Source organism: Chelonia mydas, chromosome 4 (assembly GCF_015237465.2).
Source record: "Chelonia mydas isolate rCheMyd1 chromosome 4, rCheMyd1.pri.v2, whole genome shotgun sequence".
In the NCBI taxonomy this organism is placed as follows: Eukaryota; Metazoa; Chordata; order Testudines; family Cheloniidae; genus Chelonia; species Chelonia mydas.
Genome location: NC_057852.1, coordinates 116,416,287 through 116,438,717, shown reverse-complemented (window position 1 = coordinate 116,438,717; position 22,431 = coordinate 116,416,287). Strand labels below are relative to the sequence as shown.

The 22,431-nt window shown below is 39.0% G+C and overlaps 1 protein-coding gene across 4 annotated transcripts in view; it reads left to right on the top strand.

The window, feature by feature from the left end:
• JAKMIP1 (janus kinase and microtubule interacting protein 1) overlaps positions 1-22,431 on the top strand; it is a 368,387-nt gene that overhangs the window by 282,484 nt on the left and 63,472 nt on the right. For 3 of the 4 annotated variants that reach the window (XM_043544665.1, XM_043544666.1, XM_043544664.1), the window contains exons 10-15: positions 769-915; positions 6,307-6,468; positions 7,214-7,270; positions 7,933-8,115; positions 16,257-16,502; positions 17,636-18,059. In XM_043544665.1, coding sequence (XP_043400600.1) covers positions 769-915; positions 6,307-6,468; positions 7,214-7,270; positions 7,933-8,115; positions 16,257-16,502; positions 17,636-18,059 — 1,219 coding nt within the window. The remainder of the gene's footprint in view (positions 1-768; positions 916-6,306; positions 6,469-7,213; positions 7,271-7,932; positions 8,116-16,256; positions 16,503-17,635; positions 18,060-22,431) is intronic. The other variant, XM_043544667.1, reaches the window with a different exon arrangement.

Here is a 22,431-nt window from a genome sequence, read left to right as displayed (position 1 = left end):
TTTTTTATGGCTTTGAATGAGTGATGCTGTTCATGCATTTGTCTGTTCAGATGGTGACCAATAACTTTTAGATTGCATGTGAAGGGACTGCCCCAGTAATTGGCTCTTTATCTGACCAACTTTGGTCCTTTTATAAATAAAAGAAAATGTTAAAAGTACAAAAAACTTCTTTTGTTAAATTAGAAGCAGGTGTAGCCTTTGTTTTCAAACAGTCAGAAGGAAGAAGACTTGAGGTCTTACATGTAAGGGCATAGCAGAATAGTCAGATGTTTAATTGCATGCCGTCGTGCAATTACATTTTCAAAATTACAATTAATAGTGGAATCTATGATAATGCATCATGGAAATAATGCAAAAACAGACAGATGATTTTTTCCATTTGTGTTCCCCATTCCCAGTGTTTCAAATGCAACATTTTCTTATTTTTTCCTGCTAATAAAATCCTATTTTTAGTCTGATTTTCACTTAAGATACTGTGAAATATCATATATCATTTATTGAGCTTCACTCAGAGTTTTCAAATGCATGTATTTCACATGGATAATTTTCTTTTAGGATTTATTCCAAAGGCCTGGTTCTGTTTTGGTTGTGTTTTGGTCGTAGGGCCAGCTTTACATGGTCTAATTCCATTTAATTCAGTAGAGTTACACCCAGTGTAAAGCTGGTGTCTGCAAGATCAGAATCCAGCCCGTAGGTTGTAAGTACATATTGGGAAGTGATATTAACTCCTATCTGTAATTTTATTTTTTCATTCCTTTTCTCTGGTAGGCTCAGAAGTGGTACCGAGAACTTGGCTTTGTAGAAGCAAGATATGAAGAGGTCAGAACTCAGTTGACACAGGCACTCTCTGAATTACATCAACTTAAACAAGCAGATGGCGGGGAAAGGCTTAGAAAGCAGTGCTGCCAGTTAATGGTATGTGTGTAAGTAGAATGGAGGGAAAAAGTACTCCTTGGGAGAAGACGATTTGGATACAGAAAATGGGTTAGTGTTCAGAATAACAGATTTTGAAACAAGCCTGAAACACCTAGATTTACAGAAAGCAGAGGTTCAAATCCAGGCAGGGATGATTCAATCTTTCTAAAATAGATAAACTGACTATTGAGCAGTTTACTGTGCATATTGTAGATGACAACTTTAAAAGCAAAGTCCTTTTGCTCTGCAGGAATACTAAAGAATTCACATAATTTGTTATAACAGGGATCACCGTGCTATCCTTGGCTAACGTTTCCCCTTTCCTCACCATTATGCACTGTGATGTACCAAGGTTATTTGCCTGGCTGCTGTCTTCTCATTCCATAGGGGTATTTCAGTGCTGCTGCTGTTGGCATATTACTACTGTTTTTTGGCCTGATCTTGGAAGTGCTGAGTACCCACCAATCCCACTGAAATATGGATGCTCTGCATCTCTCAGGATCAGTTTCGTTATCTGGACACAATAGGTGAAATCCTGGCCCCGCTGAAGTCAATGGGAGTTTTGCCATGATAGGCTTTATGGAATCCTTTACATCTATATATTCAACTTTGGGGTTAATAAATACCAGTTCAGGGGAGCTGAGACACAATCCTAAAAGGAATGATAGGAACAGCTGGACCAAATTCTGCTCTCAGTTCAACCAGCATAAATCCTGAGTAACTCCATTGACCAGTATGTTTAATTATATAGTTAAAAAAGTAAACAGCAGAAATTATATAATAAAAGTAAATGAAAATTCAAGCAAAATAAATATAAAAACAGATTTATACATGGACCTGATAAGAGGTTGAGGAACTAAACTGGAACTCAGAATATGTGGGTTCTATTTCCTGGCTCTGCCACAGGTTCCTGTTTACCTTGGGCAAGTCACTTAATCTCGCTGTGCCTCAGTTCCTCAATGGTGAGATGTGATAGTAATTAGAGCTGGTCATGCTCCCACTTTCCTCTATAAGCCATCTCCCTGGTAGGTCTACATCTCCCATGATACACCACAATCTCTCCTCTTTGTGTCACGGGACTTGTGGGAGATGTAGTCTAGAGGAGCCCAGCCCATAGAGGAGAATAGGGACACGAAGTAACTGAACTTCATCTCCCATGAGGCACGTGGCATATCTGAATCTAAATATTTTGGGTTTTGTCTTTAAACCAAAACCTATTTGGTTTTCAGGGGGTTGTTTTTTTGATGAAAGATCAAAAACTTTGAAAAAAGCAGAGTTGTTTCTTGAAAACTTTCATTTAGATGAAAATCCAAGTTTCTATCCAAAACCAGTTTGGATGGAAAATTTTAAACCAGCCCTTCAAGTAATATTGGCATACTTCACAGGAGTGTCATGAAGGTAAGTTAATTGAATGTTCATGAGGTGTTCAGACAGCATTGCAACAAGCGCGATGGACAAAGTTTTAAATAAACATTTGTACTGAAGAACTCCTTCAAATAAATATCACCATCAAGGCAAATCCCAAAGAGACATAACCTCCTTGCAGATTGAGTGCTACCCAGATCCATCTCTAGCTAGGTGCTTAAGACAGTCTATCTGGATGTTCAGTCTTTGTCCGTCATTGGCAATATTATCTTGCCACTGACACTTTTGTCGATCATGTGATTGCCAGCCCTGTAGCAGCATTCCTTAGTAAACACTCTTTGTAATTCGTTGGTCTTCCCTCCTAATAATATGTTAATGCCTGAGAAGCTGCTGAAACCAAACCATAAATATCTTCATTGCTGATCTTCTCCTGCTTTCATAAATTTTTTTAGTGTTTGCTAATTACTGATGTTCATTTATGCAATAGCTTCCCCTTCCCCTTTCAGAGTCCCTCTCTTTGTCCAATTCAAACAGGTCGTGGGATCAAATTCTGTTCTTGGATGTACACACTCAGCTCCCACTGAGATCAAAGGGGCTACAGACATATATCTGAAGGCAGAATCTGCCCCCTCATGAGTATGTGACACTGCAATTATTTCCATGGCAAGAGTCTGTGATGCCTTAAACACAGGATATTGACTTCACTGTCAGGATTAAACAATAGGGCAAGCTGAACTGAAAGGGAGAAAAGCTCTTATTATACACAAACTATCCTAACAATAGCCAAGGCTCTATTGCTGAGATACGGAGTGAATTTATTTTAATAAATGTTCTATTCTCAATTTGCTTCCGTATGAATTTTCCGTTTTACAAGAAACCTTTCTACAGCCATGAAGCTCTAAATAATAGTGGCTTTTTGTTCAATGTGAAGGAAATGATCTGAATTTTGCTTGGTAGAAAGTCATTCTCTTAATTAAAACAAACAAACAAACAAATTTAAGAGTTTTGGCACGGTGATTAACATGAGCTGCTTTTCTGGGCATGTTTCCCCTCCTGATTGTAACTGGTTGGGCTGAGGATTGCAGCTGTATGTATAGTAAGTTGCCACCACAATTGCCAACTTTCACGTGGCAAATAAGCACCCCGGCTTTCACAATAAGGCAAAAATCAAGCTAATCCCATTTCAAACAAAGGCCAAAACAAGCCAATCCCTAAGAACCCCAACACTATGTAACTAGATCCTCCCAGTGTGCAGTCTGGGACTGTGGTGGGCCCGCTGTGCACCCCTGACTCTCTCCCTCCTTTGCCCCTGCTTGCCTCCCCTTGCCCCTGCTTTCCAGGAGCTGATCAAAAAAAAAAAAAAAAAAAAGCCACACGCCAAAATCTAGCCAACAAGCAACTCACAAGCCAATTAAGCCAAAAACAAGCCCAATTTCTGAGTTGGTTTTTTTTTGGTGGGTTTGACATGTCTGGTTGCCATCATAAACAAAATATTGCACTTCACCCCAGGAAGATATTAACATAGTCAATTTGTAAATCACGATAGCTTAATTTTAGTGCTAAGCTACCCTACCTCACAGACTTTATCACAGACTGTATCATCTCTGCAGAGCTTGAGAGAGGATGCAAGGGTGTTTAGTGGTCTAGATGAGAAAGATAAGATATCCCACACATAGAGCTAGGATTGCTTGTCAGCTTGCTCTTAAACGAGTGTTTGTTGCTTATGGGAAGCACTGGCTGAAGTCTATCACTTACCTCAGCGTCTGCACACGTCATGGTATTAACTGGGGTGCTGAATGCAGATGCAAGACTTTCTGCACCACCATGCAGTAGGTTGATATGGGGCTCTGAGCTGCCGTACAGGAGGTAATCATTTTATAGGGGAGGAAATGAGGTACTGAGAGGATAAGTTCAAGGTCCTATAACACATCAGTGGCAGAGCCCACGTAAAACTTCTGACTCCAAGTCCTGTGCTCTAACCACTAGACATGCTCCCTCTCCAATCTTGAGACAGTTTTTCAGAATTGCTCAGCATTCATAATCAGGGCCACTTATTTCAGAAGAGCTCTCATTTAGAGAACTAATTATGTGCCCAGTATCTTTTTAAAAACTTCAGCATGTTGAGTATTTTGAAAATCTGGCCATAAGTTTCACAGTGGGAGATGCTGGCTGCTGAGCCCTTTTGAAAATCTGGTCCTCATTTGGGAGTTTTGAAAATCTGGCCTTATTTGGGGGTTTAAATGGGAGTTGAGCGGTTATGAAAATCTGACCCCAAAACAGGTGATTTCAATGGCTTTTGTTATTCAGGAGGTTATTCAGATCATAAATTGTCCTTTCTGTCCTTAAAAATCTATGAACAGTACTATATTTGCTCTGGAAGTTCTTCTGGTTTCAGAGTTGGTCAGCAAATGCACAGAAAGAGTCATTGTCTTTAAACTAAACATAATGCAAAGAGAATCATATTTTATTTTCCTCTCGTCACTGAATTAAACCTCCTCAGTTCAATCAGCAATTGCATCCTCCGCAATCACTGGCAGGCATTTACTTAAGGAATAAAAAGGTGGAGGATTTCAGTAACATAGAAAAACCACGTCTTATCTCCGTACCTTTGGCTGTTGTTACCCGTAGATACCATCAGATCCTGATGTCTCAACCCTAATCAGCCTGGCTGCATAAGTCTAATAGACACTTGTGCTCTGTTTTCGAAACACAAGAGGGACCTAAAAATTAGAGAGACAACACATGTTCACTCATTAAAATTGCAGTGAGAAGGGGTGAGTTTCATGACAAACTTCAAATTTTATCTATACTGGAGGTGTTTTATCAGGGTAGCATGACGATCACTCCAGTTTACTATTGTTTCCTATGAAACAGAGCCTTCTCTGTACTGTGGTCTGATATGGTAAAGTGCCCAGTGATGTAAAATCCAGGGTGTTGGTCACAGAATTAAGAAAAACACCATATATATATATATTTGCTATAGACCATAGATGAATAACAGTTCTTCTACCAATTATATAGTTATAAATAGCTGCTGAAATTAAACTACATTCCTGCATGTGTAGTCACAAAAATACTGTAATTTTAAAATGGTGTTTTGGTGGATTTAACTCGAGTTTTTAAATTAAGTTTTTAAAGTTTAATCAATTTAAACGTATACTTTACAACACAGTGTGGGAAAATTGAACAGTACTACATGTATCTAATTAATAATTCCAGACTTTTGTGTATATAAGGTCATAAGACTATATATATTTTTCATATGCACCCCCATTCTGAGTCTGTATATTCTACATAATTTCTTGGTGATAGATCTTGGAGTTGATATATTGGTTCAGACTGTGAATTTAAAGTCCTCACAAATCCTTTCAGTTTAAATGTCTGAAACAGAACAAATCAAAAGAACAGGAGTTACATTCAAAAGTTTGTCTTCCTCCACATTCCATTCCACATTCCAAAGTTTGTCTTCCACTCCACACTCCACTCTTATATTACCTTTTTAAATTAAATAACATGTTAGATGCTCAGTTAATTTTAATGGTTTTCAGAGAATAAAATAGATGTGTGAGAGAGAATACTGCTGTTTGAAATGAATGTGTGTGGGAAAGAAGGGATGTGTTATACAGAGGTAGTAGCAGTGGGTGGGGCACTCCTGGACTGTTCTTGTTTGGCACTTACTTGTTTTGTGACCTTGGATAAGTCATTTAACCTGTCTGTGCCTCAGTTTTCCCATATGTGAAATAGGTATTCTTATTATAGCCATCTCACAAGGGTGTTGTGAACTCATTGTTCCAAAGGTGCTTTAACATTTTTGTTTGACAGACACTAATATATTTATGATACTTTAAGTTATACACCTACACTGGCTTTAAAGGTTAAAAAAATAATTTTGACATATGAGGTAAGTACACATTTTGATTGACAGATTTTGGGTATTCTTTTAGCATTCTCTACTAAGAATAGTTGTATGAGTTTATACATCAAGCTTAAAAATATATGTATATTTGTTTTCTTGAATACACACAGAAGGAAGTCCAAGAACTGAAAGAGCATAGGATAGCCAATAAGGGATTAGAACAGCAAGTGCTGACCTTGAAATCCCAACTAAGGGACCAGACTGTATTACAAAATCAGTTTCAAGACTTGCAAAACCAAGTGGAATGCCTTCAGGCTCAACTGTGTGAAAAGGTATAATAAAGCTGGCTTTTACGTGCTTAACTGAGTGGACTAACATGGGCTTAGCTTGCTGATTCCACTTTATTCTTCTGACATGAAAGGACCAAAATATTCTTCTTTCTAAGGAATGGTTATAAGGGCAATAAAATGGTGTGTGCAGTGCAGCCACATAAAGCTGATCATGGCTAGGGAGTGAAAAGATGGTGGTAAAATGTCTGAGTGCCTGACATGGAAAGATGATAGTCTTTCCATGGTTAAGGCTGCTGCCAAGCTCCATTATAATTCCTGTAGTCTAACTGCAGGCAAAATGGCATCCAAATTTCTTCTCTGGGGAATCTTGCTCTCCTCTCTCCAATATCTGGATTTCTAAAATTCCCATCACTGTAATATATAGATGCTGTACAAGACTACAAAACATAGCAAAGTCTATCCAAAGTTGTGCCAAGATCCATGCACACATGATCTATGCACACATTTGAAATCTGTCATCAAATGCTCATGGAGAAAATTCCTCCTGTTACCACACGTTATAGATGAGGAAAGGGGAACCTACTCTCTGGAGAAGCTGTATAGAAGATTCATAGGGTACAGGAGGAGATGCATACATAATGATGGATACCAGAATAAGGCTTTTAATGTGGTGTTGCTGTGATTAAGTAACCTGAGGTGGCCAGTGATGAAGCAGCTCCTTAAACTACCAAAACATTGTAAAGGGAATCTTGAATAACTGAGTACAAAATGTTTTTCATTCTTTTAGACTGAGGAACTTCAGAAAAGAAAGACTGAAGCTGACCTGACAATAGCTCCACTCAAGGTAATGTATTTTGCTGAAACTGTTGCAGCATCTCAGACCTTTTTCATTGGTCCCAAAGCAAGCTTAATTTGCAAAAAGATCGAGGAATGCTTGTGGCACCTTAGAGACTAACAAATTTATTTGGGCATAAGCTTTTGTGGGCTAAACCCACTTCATCAGATGCATGCCCATGAAAGCTTATGCTCAAAAAAATTTGTTAGTCTCTAAGGTGCCACAAGTACTCCTCGTTCTTTTTGCTGATACAGACTAACACGCTACCACTCTGAAGTTTAATTTGGTTATTCTTAATAACAGTATGCTTAGCCACACTCTTTCTGTAGTGTGTTGTATGCCTGTTTCCAGTGAGACCCTCCTGAATGTTAGCCATTTGACTTTAATTGGACTGCAGGCCCGGGGTTAGGAGGGGAAGCTGATATCATTGCTACTATTGCTGTTCACCTTGCCACCAGAGGGAACTAGTACACAGAGAACTGAACTATCCATTACTAGTTATCTGCATGTGTTTTTTGTGGTTGTGATGCTGCAGAGCTTGATGGCTCAGAAATATAGGAATATGAGCTATGTCTTAAACCATGATATCAAAATCTGCTTAATCAGATTAGACCAAAAATATAAACACACTAGGGAACTGATGTCTATTTGTTTGTTGTTATGCTACATAGGCTAAGCTATCTTGCCTTGTCCGGAAATGCCATGAAAGAAACAGCTTGATTACCCAGCTGGTCAGGGAATTTCACAGGCATGGAATTACGGATTCCATTTTCAATGAAGAGGCAAAGAATTTAGTGAACGACATGGCGCTAGCAGAGTACACTACCACCTTTACATCTGTTCGCAATCGAGAGGTAAATGCATGCAAATTCCCAGTTGCACCAGTCAATACCGGCACTCTGTATAAAATGTATGTAGCCAGATGGTGAAATGTGTGTTCTTAAATTTTACTGACTTTTATTAAATCAGTGGTGGGGGGCCCAAAGTATCATTTATCAGAAAATAAATGGGGCCAGATTCCCAGTTGCGGTAAATCAGCGTAGCTCCAGTGGAGCTCTGCCAATTTACCCCCGCTGTAGACTGGGCCATCGTCTCTGAAGGAGGTCACATGGTACATCTGCCACCCATGTGACAGTCAGATGAAGACATAATATACCCAAATTCCCTGAAATGTCTTCTTCACCCATCTCCAAATATAGAAAGAGAGAGAGAGATTTCTTTTCTATTTTGTGATAAGAAGTGGGGCATCACTGCAAGTTCAGCTTGTGATGGAATATACCTAGTGCTAGGCTAGGTGAAGACTACCCCCCAAAAAAGTACATAACTGCTGATGTTGAAAACTGTTGTTAATGGAGTGGAGAATTACCCATCTAGTCTCCATTCTTCCCGTCCTCCTTTGCTCTTCTTCCTCTTTTCCCACGCTCTCCTCAGCCTGAACATAGTATGCCTCCAGTAGCTCCCCTCACCTTATCTTTGGATTTATTGCACCAAATCCTTGGTCGGGGCAGTGGGTCTGAGGTCAAATTTGTAGGTTACTCCCTTTACTGAAACAGTGACCTCATGAGTGCTGAAGGTCATGTTTGAAAGTGCGGCTGCCAAACTGTTTGTTTACATGTTACCATGTCTGCTTTTGAGTGCCCTTGCGGAATGAGTACTCTGTGTTCCAGAGCACTGGAGCAGCTGTCTTCAGTTAAATAATAATAATAATTAATAAAATCTAGCACTTATATAGTGCTTTTAATCAGTAGATCTCAAAGGGCTTCACAATCTTTAATGGATTCATCCTCCTTCCACGCATCTTGAAATCCCTCCTTTGAAGAGCTATTCTGTTGAACTGATAATTGAGAATGGAACATAGGGCTGGGCTGAAGGTAAATTTATTTCACTCTGATTTCGTGTTCTCATTTCTTAAAATGCTCCATTGACCCTAGTGTCCAACCTACCCTCTATTGGGTCTTGGCCGGCTGACCTGGGCTTGGCTGCCTCCTCCAGCCTCCTGTGCTCTGGTGCTTCTGCCTTGTCAGATAGACACATTTTGAGGCTGATTGACCATTGCGTTCCTTCAGTTTTATGCTGGCTGCAACACAATAAAGAAAGGAATGGAAAAGTAACAGCTCAGCATTCAGTGTTTATTCTACCTCTGCTGTGACAGCGGCACTTCTTGACAAATCCAGCCAGCTTTTGCTCAGAAACTGATCCAGGATTGCTGGGGACAGGGAAGAAATCTCCAAATGGAGATACTGTAACTATGGCTTCATGCCCGGAGATTGCCCTGGCCAGTAATACACTGACTGCCATAGAGATTATGACTTCCAATTCCGTCTGGCAAAGGAGAAGCAGAGAGTGAAGGTGAAGAGAATGATGGAGACAATACTATGTGAAGCTGGATTTCAGCTACGTTGTAAGGAACTGAATCACTACTGCTTAACTATCTGGGGTCTGCGTGCAAGGTTCTGAAGAGGCTGTTCCTGAAGAACTGGAGCAAACAAGACATCTTAGAGCTGGCACAATTGTCTCACAGTGCAATTTTTAATTTTGGATTTCAATTTCCTTTATCCTCAGAATTTAGTAATGCAGTTCTATGCAGAATGGTCGTAGTTGTGTTGGTCCCAGGATATTACAGAGACAAGATGGGTCAGGTCTGACGAAGAGCTCAGTGTGGCTCAAGAGCTTGTCTCCCTGACCAACGAAAGTTGGTCCAAGAAAAAAATATTACCTCCCCCACCTTGTCTCTCAAATACTTTTGGTAAGTGCAAGGGTTCATAACACTAGGTAGCCTCATACAGAAGCCTACTATATGGCTAGAGGAATAAAGACATTTGGGTCAGAGAGTGTTTTGTAAAATTGGAGTGCTTACCCTGTAGATAATATTACCAAAAATTAAAGAAGAACAATATATGGTGCCTTATTTTTTCTCCAAAGTAACAGCCATGTTAGTCTGTATTCACAAAAAGAAAAGGAGGACTTGTGGCACCTTAGAGACTAACCAATTTATTTGAGCATAAGCTTTCGTGAGCGTCCGATGAAGTGAGCTGTAGCTCACGAAAGCTTATGCTCAAATAAATCGGTTAGTCTCTAAGGTGCCACAAGTACTTCTTTTCTTTTTTCTCCAAAGCCTCCCAGAATTATATTGAGGATAGCATTGCAGGACTGGTTCCTAGAAACAGTTTATTCATTTTTCAGTTTTGAACTGTTAGTTTATTTACCTGCAGAAACAGAGATGGTTCAGAGTGGATATATGCCAGGTTAGTGCAGATATGCCTGTTTACAACAAAGCTTAATTACATTTTTAAAGCATTTATTATTAAATGGCCTTTCTGCTAGGAATGTCCATTAAGAGATTGACCGAGGAACGTTTTTTTTCTCAGTACTGTACTTCATTTGTTTGGCAGACAAATTGCACCAAGAAACTCAAGAGCAGAAGTAACACACATATGCAATAAGAACTACTTGTTTCATGCTTTTAAAGCTCTTTCTTAGCTCCTGCTGTGCTCAGACATATATAAACAACATGAAGATGTATGGGGTTTTGGAATGTAATACCATTCAGGCAAAGGCAACACAATGACTCATGGCAAAGTATGACCATAAGGTTATGCTGGTGTTTCTTTCCTGCATGTTTCACTGTGTTTCACTGAAGAGGTTTGTTTGTTCTTCTTATCCATTACATTTTAAGAGCTGCCGGAAATAATACTTGCTTCTCTATCTTGTTAAAAGAGTGAGTTAATTGTATGTTAGTTGTACATTGGGGCCTTGCTAAGACTCAAAACTATGTTCAGTTCAACTACTACAATTAGGAAAGTGATATAAGATTGTCATTTGGTTCCATAATCTTTTGGAGTTTTCACTTTCCCTGACTCCCCAAAACCAAGCAGGTTTATAGTTCAGCTACTGTGTGTGTGTGAGTGGTGTTTTACTAGAAGAATTAGTCTGGGTTCTGTTCCTGGCTCTACCTTATGCGTTGAGTATGACTTTGGACAAGTCACTTATTCTCTCTGTGCCTCAGTTCCTCATCTGAAATGGAGGTAACATTTCACTGCTCCCATTAGCTGTTGGGGAAACAAATTAATTAATATTTGTGAGGTGCTCAGATGTTGTTGTGGATGAGTGCCATGGAAAAGCCAATCAATTACTGTATATTAAAAAATACAGTGCTAAAAGTTGTTTACCCAGTTGTGTTCAGACCTGTTCAGTAAACACGCGTACCAGCATAAAAATAATGGATTGAGTTTTTTAATTGGCCTCGCTGTCAGCAGGATCAGGCTCATTGAATATATATATCCTGTGATAGACCATACATGTACATGCCACTTAACAGACAAATAAAAGACCGGATGTCTGCCCCAAAGGGCTTCCAGTCAGTAGCAATGAGACTCTGTACAGGTGCAGATGGTCCAATTTAGTAGATTGCAATGCAGGATTGGAGCCTAAATTAATTCATAATTTAACAAATACTGATTGCAGTGGCTGAGGAGACAGAGAGCGTACATTTATATCCATGTGATACATTTTTGATTTTCATAATCAACTATTAAATAATGCAGCCCTATCACAAATTGAATTTATTTTGCATCTTTGACCATTTCACCAACATTTTGTTACTATTATTCTCAGCAAAAACTACTTCTAACATTCCAAAGCTATGACCAGCTTTCAAACTGAAACTAAACAATCAGTCAGAAAGGAATCTAACACAAACATTTTCTTCTTTCCCCATAAATCATCCTCAACATTTCAACGGGTGCTATAGAAAACCCCGACATAGACAGAGTTCCCCCTCCTAAGATTCCTGATAGATAATTGATTTTATTCATTTCTCAACCAGAGATAACTTTAAGGTCTGATATCTTGAAACTCATCAGGCCTGAACACACCTTGTTTATCCTATTGGGGAACTGGAACTCAAGGTTTTGCAATGATATAGGGGCTGTCCTGGAAACCCATCGAAGTCTATGGGAATCTTTCCATTGACTTCAAGAACCTTTATATGAGGCCCACGAACTCTTTGTGGTTCAGGAGATATCAGACTTAAAAATTATAACAGAAAGAAAAGCTATTTAAGATCTCTTTTTAAAGTGCTAGTTTTGATTCTCCACTTCATTTCAGTTAGTACAGTTCCCAGTGCAGCAAGGGGCTTATGCACATCAATAGGGCTACTCAAATGCTTAAAGTTAACCACGTGCTTAAGTGTTGTGCTGAATCAGGGCTGAACTGGCTGGTGGCCATTCCATTAAGTATGAATTTATTTAGACTACTTGACAAAAAATGTTTTCTTTGCAATAAAAACGCTTTCAACTAAATTACATATGAAAAATTGTTAACAACATTAAGGCTATATGATATAAAATGAATAACCTGGAAGATGTGACTTTGAGTTAATAGTGCTGGCTAGATCCTCAACTGGTCTAAATCAGCATTCTCCAGTGACTTCAAAGGAGTTTTGCTGATTCACACCAACCGAAGATCTAGCGTGAATTAAGCACAGGTTAGCAGACATCCCTCTGAATTTCCTCGATTGGTTAGTTTTACAGCCCAACATTATATATTTAAACCCGTTTTCAGTGACACAGCAAATTCAGTTGACTAATGAGGTTGTATTTTCCTAAGTTAACCTTCAGTATCCTTGTTTATATACCAGGCTTTCCTCTAATGCCAGGATACAAATTGAACTAATAAGCTTAAGGGAAAGAACACCTCTAGGATCATGGTCTAAGTCCAATAAGATGGGCAGCTTCAGTTTAAATTGTGCTGGAAGGCTTTCCTCACTTCAAAACAATGCACCACGTGCAGTATTGTTTGCTATCATTAATTTACTTGCTTAGAAGCCACAACTAAACTGTAAGATTAATTTCAGCTATTGTTCATCCCTAGAATGTATTTCAGTATGATCAAAAATAAAGGCCTGTACAAGAGACCTTGCATCACTTCTGTAAGTTGTGTTAGAGGAGCATATGTTGTTTGGGGCACTTTTAATGTACATTTGTGTCTAATATAAACAGGAAGAGCTAGGCAGGCGGAGAAATAACTAGTTTATTTCTAAACATGGTCTCTTGAATTCTTCCAAAAAGCATAAACTCCTGAAGACCTCCTTATAGTAATGGTAATTGTGATGGAGTGGGAATTCTGCATAATATTTTCTATGAATACTGTGTGTGGCTCAGTTTCCCCTATGAGCTGCATAGTTAACTAGGTTGGGAGCGGGGGAGGAGAAGGTTGTTTACTCTTTGCAGAGATCCAAATGTGACTGACGCCTGGCTGTCTGGGGTTTGGGCCCTAGCCCATGCCCATGGAGAGCCTGAAAAAGACAATGGCCACTCCATTTGTCAGGACATTTGGTACCTGGCAACTAACGACCATGGATGGCCCACTCTCTGCAGGAAGCCAGCTGGAGTGACCAGCTGAAGAACAAAGGGCTAAGGAGGATGGCCAGGTGACCTTGTTTCCCAGGAACAAGAACAAAGGAGTAAGGAGGAGTCCCTTAGGGTTGTTCATTGTGGGCTGTTGGAGGGGAGGAGAAGCTTCTGGACTGGGACTACAGAGGGCTCAGAGAGGACTCTTGGATCAGGACTGACTCAGATGCTCTTTGCTGTCACTTTCTGTTTTCTATGTTAACTAAGGACTTCCTATGCTGGGTTCCAGACATCTAATAAACCCTTCTGCTTTTACAACACTGACTGAGTGTCACTCCAGTTTAAGCAAGTTGGGGGTGCATTGCTCCCTTTGGGTGTGTAAGTCTCCCTCAGGTGCCTGACTCAGGTGGACTTACAGAAGGGCGCTCATGGCATGAAGCAGGGGTGCTGAAGGCTCTGAAGTTTGGACCCAGGAGGTGGTGAAGCCAAGGGGCTTACCCCAGTGAGAGAGTGTGACTATAAGGGGATTGACACACTGAATGGGTCCTGCCAGGGACTGTTCCAGAGCAATTCAAGAGCACTGGACTTATGGATCCATAACGGTAATTAATTAGACAACTGAAAATCGTAAAAACAAAACATGATGAGGTTTTAAAAAATAGAAAGTATGTAACTAATGGTTACTTAGATTATAAGCTTTTTGGGGCAGGGACTGTCTTTTTGTTCTGTAGTTTGTACAGCACCTAGCACAATGGGATCCTGGTCCATGATTGGGTTACCTCGGTTCTATGGTAATACAAATTAATAATAATAATAATAATTAATAATGTGGTCAATTGTTGCATCCAATTTGTCTGTCCTTTCTTTGAGTGTGGCTTGTTTAGATTGGAAGATCTTTCTTCTAAACAGCTTTTCTTCCTACCTGCTTGTAACGTGCCTTGCACAATAATAATAATAAGGATAATTAATAAATAAGCCCTTCCCAATAAAGAATATTCAGTGTGCCCTGATCATTACGTATCATTCCTCCCTACTCCATTCCATTCTGTTCTGGACCATAACAACACTGTCAGGGGCACCACCTCTATTGTGTATTTTCCAAATTTCCTAAGATCAAGTTCTGAGGGAGAATTTGGAGGACAAGGAGACAATGTGGCCAGAGTTGGAGATAATGTTCTAATCTGGGCTGGATCTCAGTGAAAATCAACCTGTGAGCCTTCAGGGTAAATAGTAATAGTTTAAATGGTAAGAACACCAGATGCACCTGGCATGAGTGGGGACTGTTTATATCTCACTTTTGCTTCAGATTGCTAACCTGTGACTGACTTGCATGGCAGTGCAGGGGACTAAGACAGTTTAACATGGCCTCCATCACCCCCTGCCCATCTACACAAATACACATGTAGCTATGCAGGATCCGCCTGGATCTTTTCTTGAGTCCAGGCATAGAGGGGACAGTAGAGGCTGCAGATTCAATACTTCAAGTGGGTAAGGAGTGGGCATAGCCATGGCTCCACCTCTCCAACCTCTGTGCTGAAGCAGGCAATGAGCCAATGCAGCGTACTCCCCTCTCTTCTCTCTCCTTCCTACAAACCTGGAGCTCTGGAGGAATTGTGACTGAATCACATTTCGTTTCCGGAGCTGCTCCGGAGACAATGCAGGCCAGCGTTTTTCAGCTTTCATGGGACACATTGGTTTTTATACATTTTCTTGAAGCTTTAAAGAAAGGATTCTATGATTCTATGATTCATAATAAAAAAATTCGCTCACTCAGGTAGTCCCGTTGACTGAAATATGAGTACTGGTGAGAGTAACTTTTTATCAACGTGACTAAAGGAAGTCACAATCTGGTCTAAGTGATGTCTTCATTCACACATTAAGGTTAGCCTTTTGTATCACCCCTGCAGTGTAGAGTGAAGACAAGACCTAACTCATTAACAGTTTGAGTTAACCCCCATTGAAAATCAAAAGAAAAGACTCCCATTAACTATTAGGCCCTAATTATTGGGTGCCCATCAATCGTTAGGCCAAAATTAGGCCCTCGAATGAGAAATAGCATCAAGTGATCCAAGATCTCTGCACAAAAGTAGGTTGGGGGTTTTCATTTGTTTGGTAGGAGAGCTATTGATATTTTCACTTAGCTTTTTTATTTTGGGATTGAAAGTGGGGCAGTGAGAGAGATTTCTAGGAGCTATCTAGAGTCAAGCATACACTATGGTAAGATTTCAGAGTAACAGCTGTGTTAGTCTGTATTCGCAAAAAGAAAAGGAGTACTTGTGGCACCTTAGAGACTAACCAATTTATTTGAGCATAAGCTTTCGTGAGCTACAGCATCCGATGAAGTGAGCGGTAGCTCATGAAAGCTTATGCTCAAATAAATTGGTTAGTCTCTAAGGTGCCACTATGGTAAGAGACATTTCCACTTTGGATTGACAAAAGGATGCTTCCAGGGTACTTAAAAATGTTCAAAGTAAAATTAACGTATTATCTTCTTGATTTTTGTGAATGTGGATTCTGCAAAATTGTTTTTATAAATGTTCCTGCAACATGTTTAATATAGTGACTACTGTTGATCCAAAAACAAACCATTCCTATGAGAAACTTTTTCTAACCTGAATTCCTAATAACAGCATTCTTGGTTGCAGTTACTGCATCCTGCTGGAGACACTTCACAGGTCAATGGATTGCCAAATAATCATGGGACCTACCAGGCTGAAGCAAATGAGAAGGCGAGGCCAATTCCTGCAAGCTTTCTACAGAAGTCAGATGATATCTGCTGTGCTCACACAACTCAAAACAAGTGTACTACTTCTCCTTTAAAATTAACATGCCTAGAGAGGATCATAGCCTTGCATCGAGAGCTTAGACAAAACCATCACAGTAATTACCAGGTCAATAAATCACTTTCATAGTTATTAATTTAATGAGATCAATTATTCTTAGCCGTCACTTCATGGATCACATAAATATTTAAATAACCTCTTTATTAGTAGTTAGGACAATCTGAGGAAGATAAACACACAGTGTATTTCATTATGAATCTTCTTACCTTTTGTTTAAGAATTGGTAGTTGCTCCTAGAGGATGTGAAAAAAACTCTGAGGTTTCTTTTCACCCTTGCAGCTCTCAGTAAAATCAGCTTTGGAAATTCCAGGATGGTAACAAAAGGAAAACAGCAAAACCTAACCAAAATGTAGCTTCTGATCTGCCTTTTTCTTTCTTCCCTTTTTTTTAATGATCCAATTATTCCTGTGCCCTGAAGCTCTTCGGAGTAATTTCCATTAACTGCAGGAATTCTGTTAAGGACAGAGCTAATCAATTGCATTTGTGACTGCTGCTGTACTAAACAAGCAGGAGATTTTATCCACTTCAAGGCAATACAGCCACCCTTTAACTGTACAAAGAAGATGAGAGACTGCTAGATTAAAAAACATCCATGCCAGATCTTGCAACATGACGTTGTTGAATTTTCATGATGACCTGAAAATAAATAACTGAAACAAACCAACCAAAACCACATTCTCTATTTTATCACAGTAGCCACTTAAAGAGTCAAGCATGTTCCAAATGATGTGTATTTTAAGCCAAGAAACTGCTCCTTATGCTAATAACACAGTAACAGAAGTATTATTCTGGTAATGTATTAACAAACAGAACCATTTAGACAGCCATATATTTGTGCCACTCAGCCCCTGCTTCCTGGTAATCTATACTACAGTAAATCATGTATATAAAGGACTAATGATGTTACCATTATCATCAAAGAACTATAGATCTTAGAGATGGCAAAAAGCAAAGAACTTTTTGATCATCTAGTCATTTCCCTGCTAGTGCAGGAGCTTAAGAGTTAAATTCCAATGAAAGCATAACAGACATACTGTACAGCTCATAAAATGGAAAAGTACTGCTGACAGCAGTCGTTATGCACAGAATCACGTGGTCTGTTTTACTATATCTTGATATATGCCTTTTTTGTGGTTGCGAACATTCAAAAGTTACATATTCTTCTCCTCTGTCCTCCTCAGATACCTTCATTTGCCTCTTCCAATTCAAAACTGAAGGCGGATTGCAATTTGTCCTCTGTCTGTCATCCAGCCCAAGATGTGGCCTCCCAGTCGGTAGTGTCAAAAATGAACAATTCACTGAAACTTTCAGATAGGAGCTCTTTCCATCTCATAGATGGGAGGGACCAGTTGTCTAAACTTGGTGATGTATTCCACAGTCATACAGGAAATCAGCATGCAGGTGCTGTTCTCCAGGGAAAGAGAAAGAAAAATGTCATTATGAATAACACATGGATCTCGGGAGAAAAACCAGATGGCTCAACCTCAGCTACCACAGCAAAAAGCTATTTGTCAGATGTGTTGTCAGCAAGTAATAAAGGTCAAAATCCTACTGGGGAGAAATCAGCTGCACTGGAAAGAGTAAAAGCCTCAGAAATAAAACAAGGTAAAAAGCCTTAACCATGTGATTTTCCCATTGTTATAAATATATTAATCTTTTCTGTCTGCTCTCTGTGAGACAGACTAAGGGAACGTGCCAACTTTTAAATAATCTATTTTAAGCAAGCAGATTCTCTGACCTATGTTTCTAATAACTAGAGGTGGCTAGAAAATGTATTGGAAACAAAATTTTTACAACAAATTGAATAACATTTTACCGACATTTTTCTTCCATTTTTTTCACCACTTCTGCTAATGAGACCGCAAACCATCCAAACCTACAGAATTTTCAACATCTAATTTACCTTCCAATTTTCTTTCTGCTGTTAGTTTACTATTTTTCACTTCTCTCAGTTTGGACTGTGAAAATCAATTAAGTCAGTTTCACATTTATTTATAGCCCTTTGCTTCAATATACAATGTGAAGTACTACAGGAAAGTCTTTATTTGTTTAATGACTGTTTCCTTTGGAATTCAAGGAAATATATAATGGACATAGGTTTTATGAAAGGCAGATTTGTTTTTTGTCAGTGTATCTTAAATTATACATTTTTCTGTTTAGCTGAATGATAAAGTAGTGTATTCGTATAGGGTTTAGGAGCTGAAAAATATCACTTAATGACAGTTTAAGTTGTTTCCTAAGGACCAGACTGGACGCCCCTTACTCATATTGGAAAATTCGCTCACTCAGGTAGTCCCGTTGACTGAAATATGAGTACTGGTGAGAGTAACTTTTTATCAACGTGACTAAAGGAAGTCACAATCTGGTCTAAGTGATGTCTTCATTCACACATTAAGGTTAGCCTTTTGTATCACCCCTGCAGTGTAGAGTTTTTCTCTTGTCCTCTATTCTTAGTTGTGGATAGCACCTGGAAGAGATGCATAAAAGCAGAAAACCCCACAAATCAGTCAGTGATGGAGGCTGTTGGTTCTCAGAGTCAGAGTTTGACATGGACATGCGAATAGATGAGATTAAAAAGGCAATATAGGATATATAGGGCGATACAGGGTAATCATAGTGCTTCAAGAAGAAGGATTAAGTGATTCAGTGGAGTGGCTCTAAGAGTTTTAATTACCATTTGGAAAGCTTTATTTCACAAGGAATAACTTTTAAAATTATATAAAACTGTATTAGATGTCTGCACAAGTGAATTTTAGGAAAACATTCCCACCAGTACTGTCACCAGTTTACCATTTTTTTAGCATCTTAAACCATGAACATGGTGGTAAAAATGCCAAAGCCACTGGAGCCTTGGATTATACTGAGTTCCCAGTATAATTCAGTATAATCCCAGAAATTCTCTATTGTGTAGCCAGTTCAGGAGATGTAAAGGAACCATCATTCTGTACTTTTTAAAACAGGATTTTTTTTTTTTTTATCAGTGAAGTACCCATTTTGGCATGTATCAGTTACACACTCCTCCTTTCTGAGCTGGTTGATCATTCTTTTGGCCCAGCAGGTGACTATTTTGCCCATTATTCTGCCCTTTAAAGATCAGAAATGCATGGCATTGACTTGTTGTGAGGACACCTTAACGCATATGTACAAGGGCTGTATTTTCATGGGGAAACATCTGGTTTTTGCTTGGGATGGTAAGGGTGCAATTACACATGACAATAATGAAACTGATCCTTGTTCGGCGCCTTCTATAATAAATACGCACCAGCTCCCAAGGGAAAAGCAGAACAATATCTCAGCATACTCTCCAGACAGATAAGATCCCCTTTGGCGCTCCAAAACTCAGGCTCCTGCTGCTGATGGTCAGAATAGCACTATGGCATCTCTTAGCTTAGCCAACAATTCTATAGACACAAACACATAGTAAATAAAATGTCAAACTACCTTGCTTAATGCTAACAAGCTTCCAATATGAAAAACATGTATATGTAAAAAATGGCAATATTTGTACTGGTAAAATGATAAAGTACATTAATAGTCATTTTTATTGAAGCTTTGCCTTCCTGATATCAGCTAGGAGATGGATGTTTACTCATAAATTTAGCCTGTAGACCAAACCCTGGTATATTAAACATGTTAATACATAAGACGATAGGCCCTATAATGGGATGATGGGGCCAAACTTGTGAATAATCCGTGGGAATACCTGTGTGAATAGGGTTACTTACCGGAGTATGTTTTGCATATGTGCACCAGTATATATGGAGTAATAGAGTCTGATAAACATTTCCTTTGAACACCACTACTATAGTGTAAAAGAGAATTATCAAATAAAGCAAATGGATTAATTAAACAAATGCAAGATTGTGTCTTTTTAGACACAGTGGACTTCAATTAAATATTAATAAGCCCTATATATTAAAAATGTATATAGCAAGTATATTATTTCTAAATACAAAAATAAGTGCAAATACAGTGGTTGCCATTAGTTACTATTGGCTAACAGTTATAAGTTAGCTTTCTTGTCAGTGTAATGGACAAATGTAGAATTTTAGATACTGCGCTGGGAAAATGCCAGCTTTTTAATGGTAACCCCCATAGACTGCTGTATTCAACAACATAAGAAAAGGCAGTTCACCTGAAGTTTTACTTCCTTAATCTTCCCCTCCATCCGTCTCCTGCACGGCACCCAACAGAGTTTTCAAGTGAGAAATGATAGATCAGTTTGTACCTATATATATGGATAAAGACTAGAGGATGTATTACATCAACAAACCATGTCCTTCAAGTTCTTTAAATATAATAATTCATTATGTATAGAAGCTAGCTCCAAACTGTGCCAATCACAGGCCAGATGGTCCATATATTGTTGTCCTGCCAAGTTGAGGCCCTCTGGGACTCTGGGTTTACCACTAGGGCTTGGCGAACTGTTCATAAAGAATACATTAATGTCTGTAGCCCTTTATTCTGTGTGAACAATTTCAATAAAAATCAGAACTGGGTAAATAATAAACATGTTACATGAACATGTGGCCATGGATTGCTTTCCCATTATTTAAGTCTTTAGCAATTCTCTATTTGTTAATTGTAGCCTGTGAGTGGTTACCTTAATCAAATGATATTATTTCTGCTCCAGCTGGATGATCAAAACATTTATGAATGGAAGGAAAAAGGATTCCGATATGGCCACTGTCATAAATATAAAGAGAAGGGTAAACACCTTTCTGTATTCAGAACTATAAAATCCCTCCTGGCCAGAGGCAAAACCCTTTCACCTGTAAAGGGTTGAGAAGCTAGGATAACCTCGCTGGCACCTGACCAAAATGACCAATGAGGAGACAAGTTACTTTCAAAGCTGGAGTGGAGGGAAAACAAAGGGTCTGTCTGTGTGTGTGATGCTTTTGCCGGGAACAGAAAAGGAATGGAGTCTTAGAACTTAGTAAGTAATCTAGCTAGATATGCGTTAGATTCTGTTTTGTTTAAATGGCTGGTAAAATAGCTGTGCTGAATGGGATGTATATTCCTGTTTTTGTGTCTTTTTGTAACTTAAGGTTTTGCCTAGAGGGAATCTCTATGTTTTGAATCTAATTACCCTGTAAGGTATTCACCATCCTGATTACAGAGGTGATTCTTTTACTTTTTCTTCTATTAAAATTCTTCTTTTAAGAACCTGAATGCTTTTTCATTGTTCTCAAGATCCAAGGGTTTGAGTCTGTGTTCGCCTATGCAAATTGGTGAGGATTTTTATCAAGTCTTCCCCAGGAAAGGGGGTGTAGTGCTTGGGGGGATATTTTGGGGGGGAAGACGTCTCCAAGTGGGCTCTTTCCCTGTTCTTTGTTTAACACGCTTGGTGGTGGCAGCATAAGGTCCCAGGGCAAAAGGTAAAATAGTTTGTACCTTGGGGAAGTTTTAATCTAAGCTGGTAAGAATAAGCTTAGGGGGTCTTTCATGCAGGTCCCCACATCTGTACCCTAGAGTTCAGAGTGGGGAAGGAAACTTGACAGCCACACAAACACTTTTAGCATGAAGCTGCCGACAGATTCACAAGACTTTCATTTCCCACCCAAATTCTTGCAAAAGTTCACAGAAAACAAATAAATAGGGTTGATAGTACCTTTTGAAATGAGTGTTCATGAGCATATTTTTGCAATATTTGCCCAGATTTTATTATTTTTTACACTTGAGATTCCCAGTCTTAAAGCCAAAGCATTTAATCTTAAGGGCAAACTCTTTTAAAAAATCAATAGAGAATAAATATAATATGAAGTATATGGTGATCTGATGAATAAAGTGTTGATAAGCATTGTCATGTGAGAATGGTAAAAAAGCATTCACTTTCTTCCAACACTGAACAAGAAACTTTATTAGAACAAGAAAAACAATAATATCTCTAAAGATGCTTTCTCCCTCTTTGACTCTCAGTTTCACTAAAAAGCTCATGCCTAAATCCTATCCTATTCCCTTCCTGTCCAATTCTTTT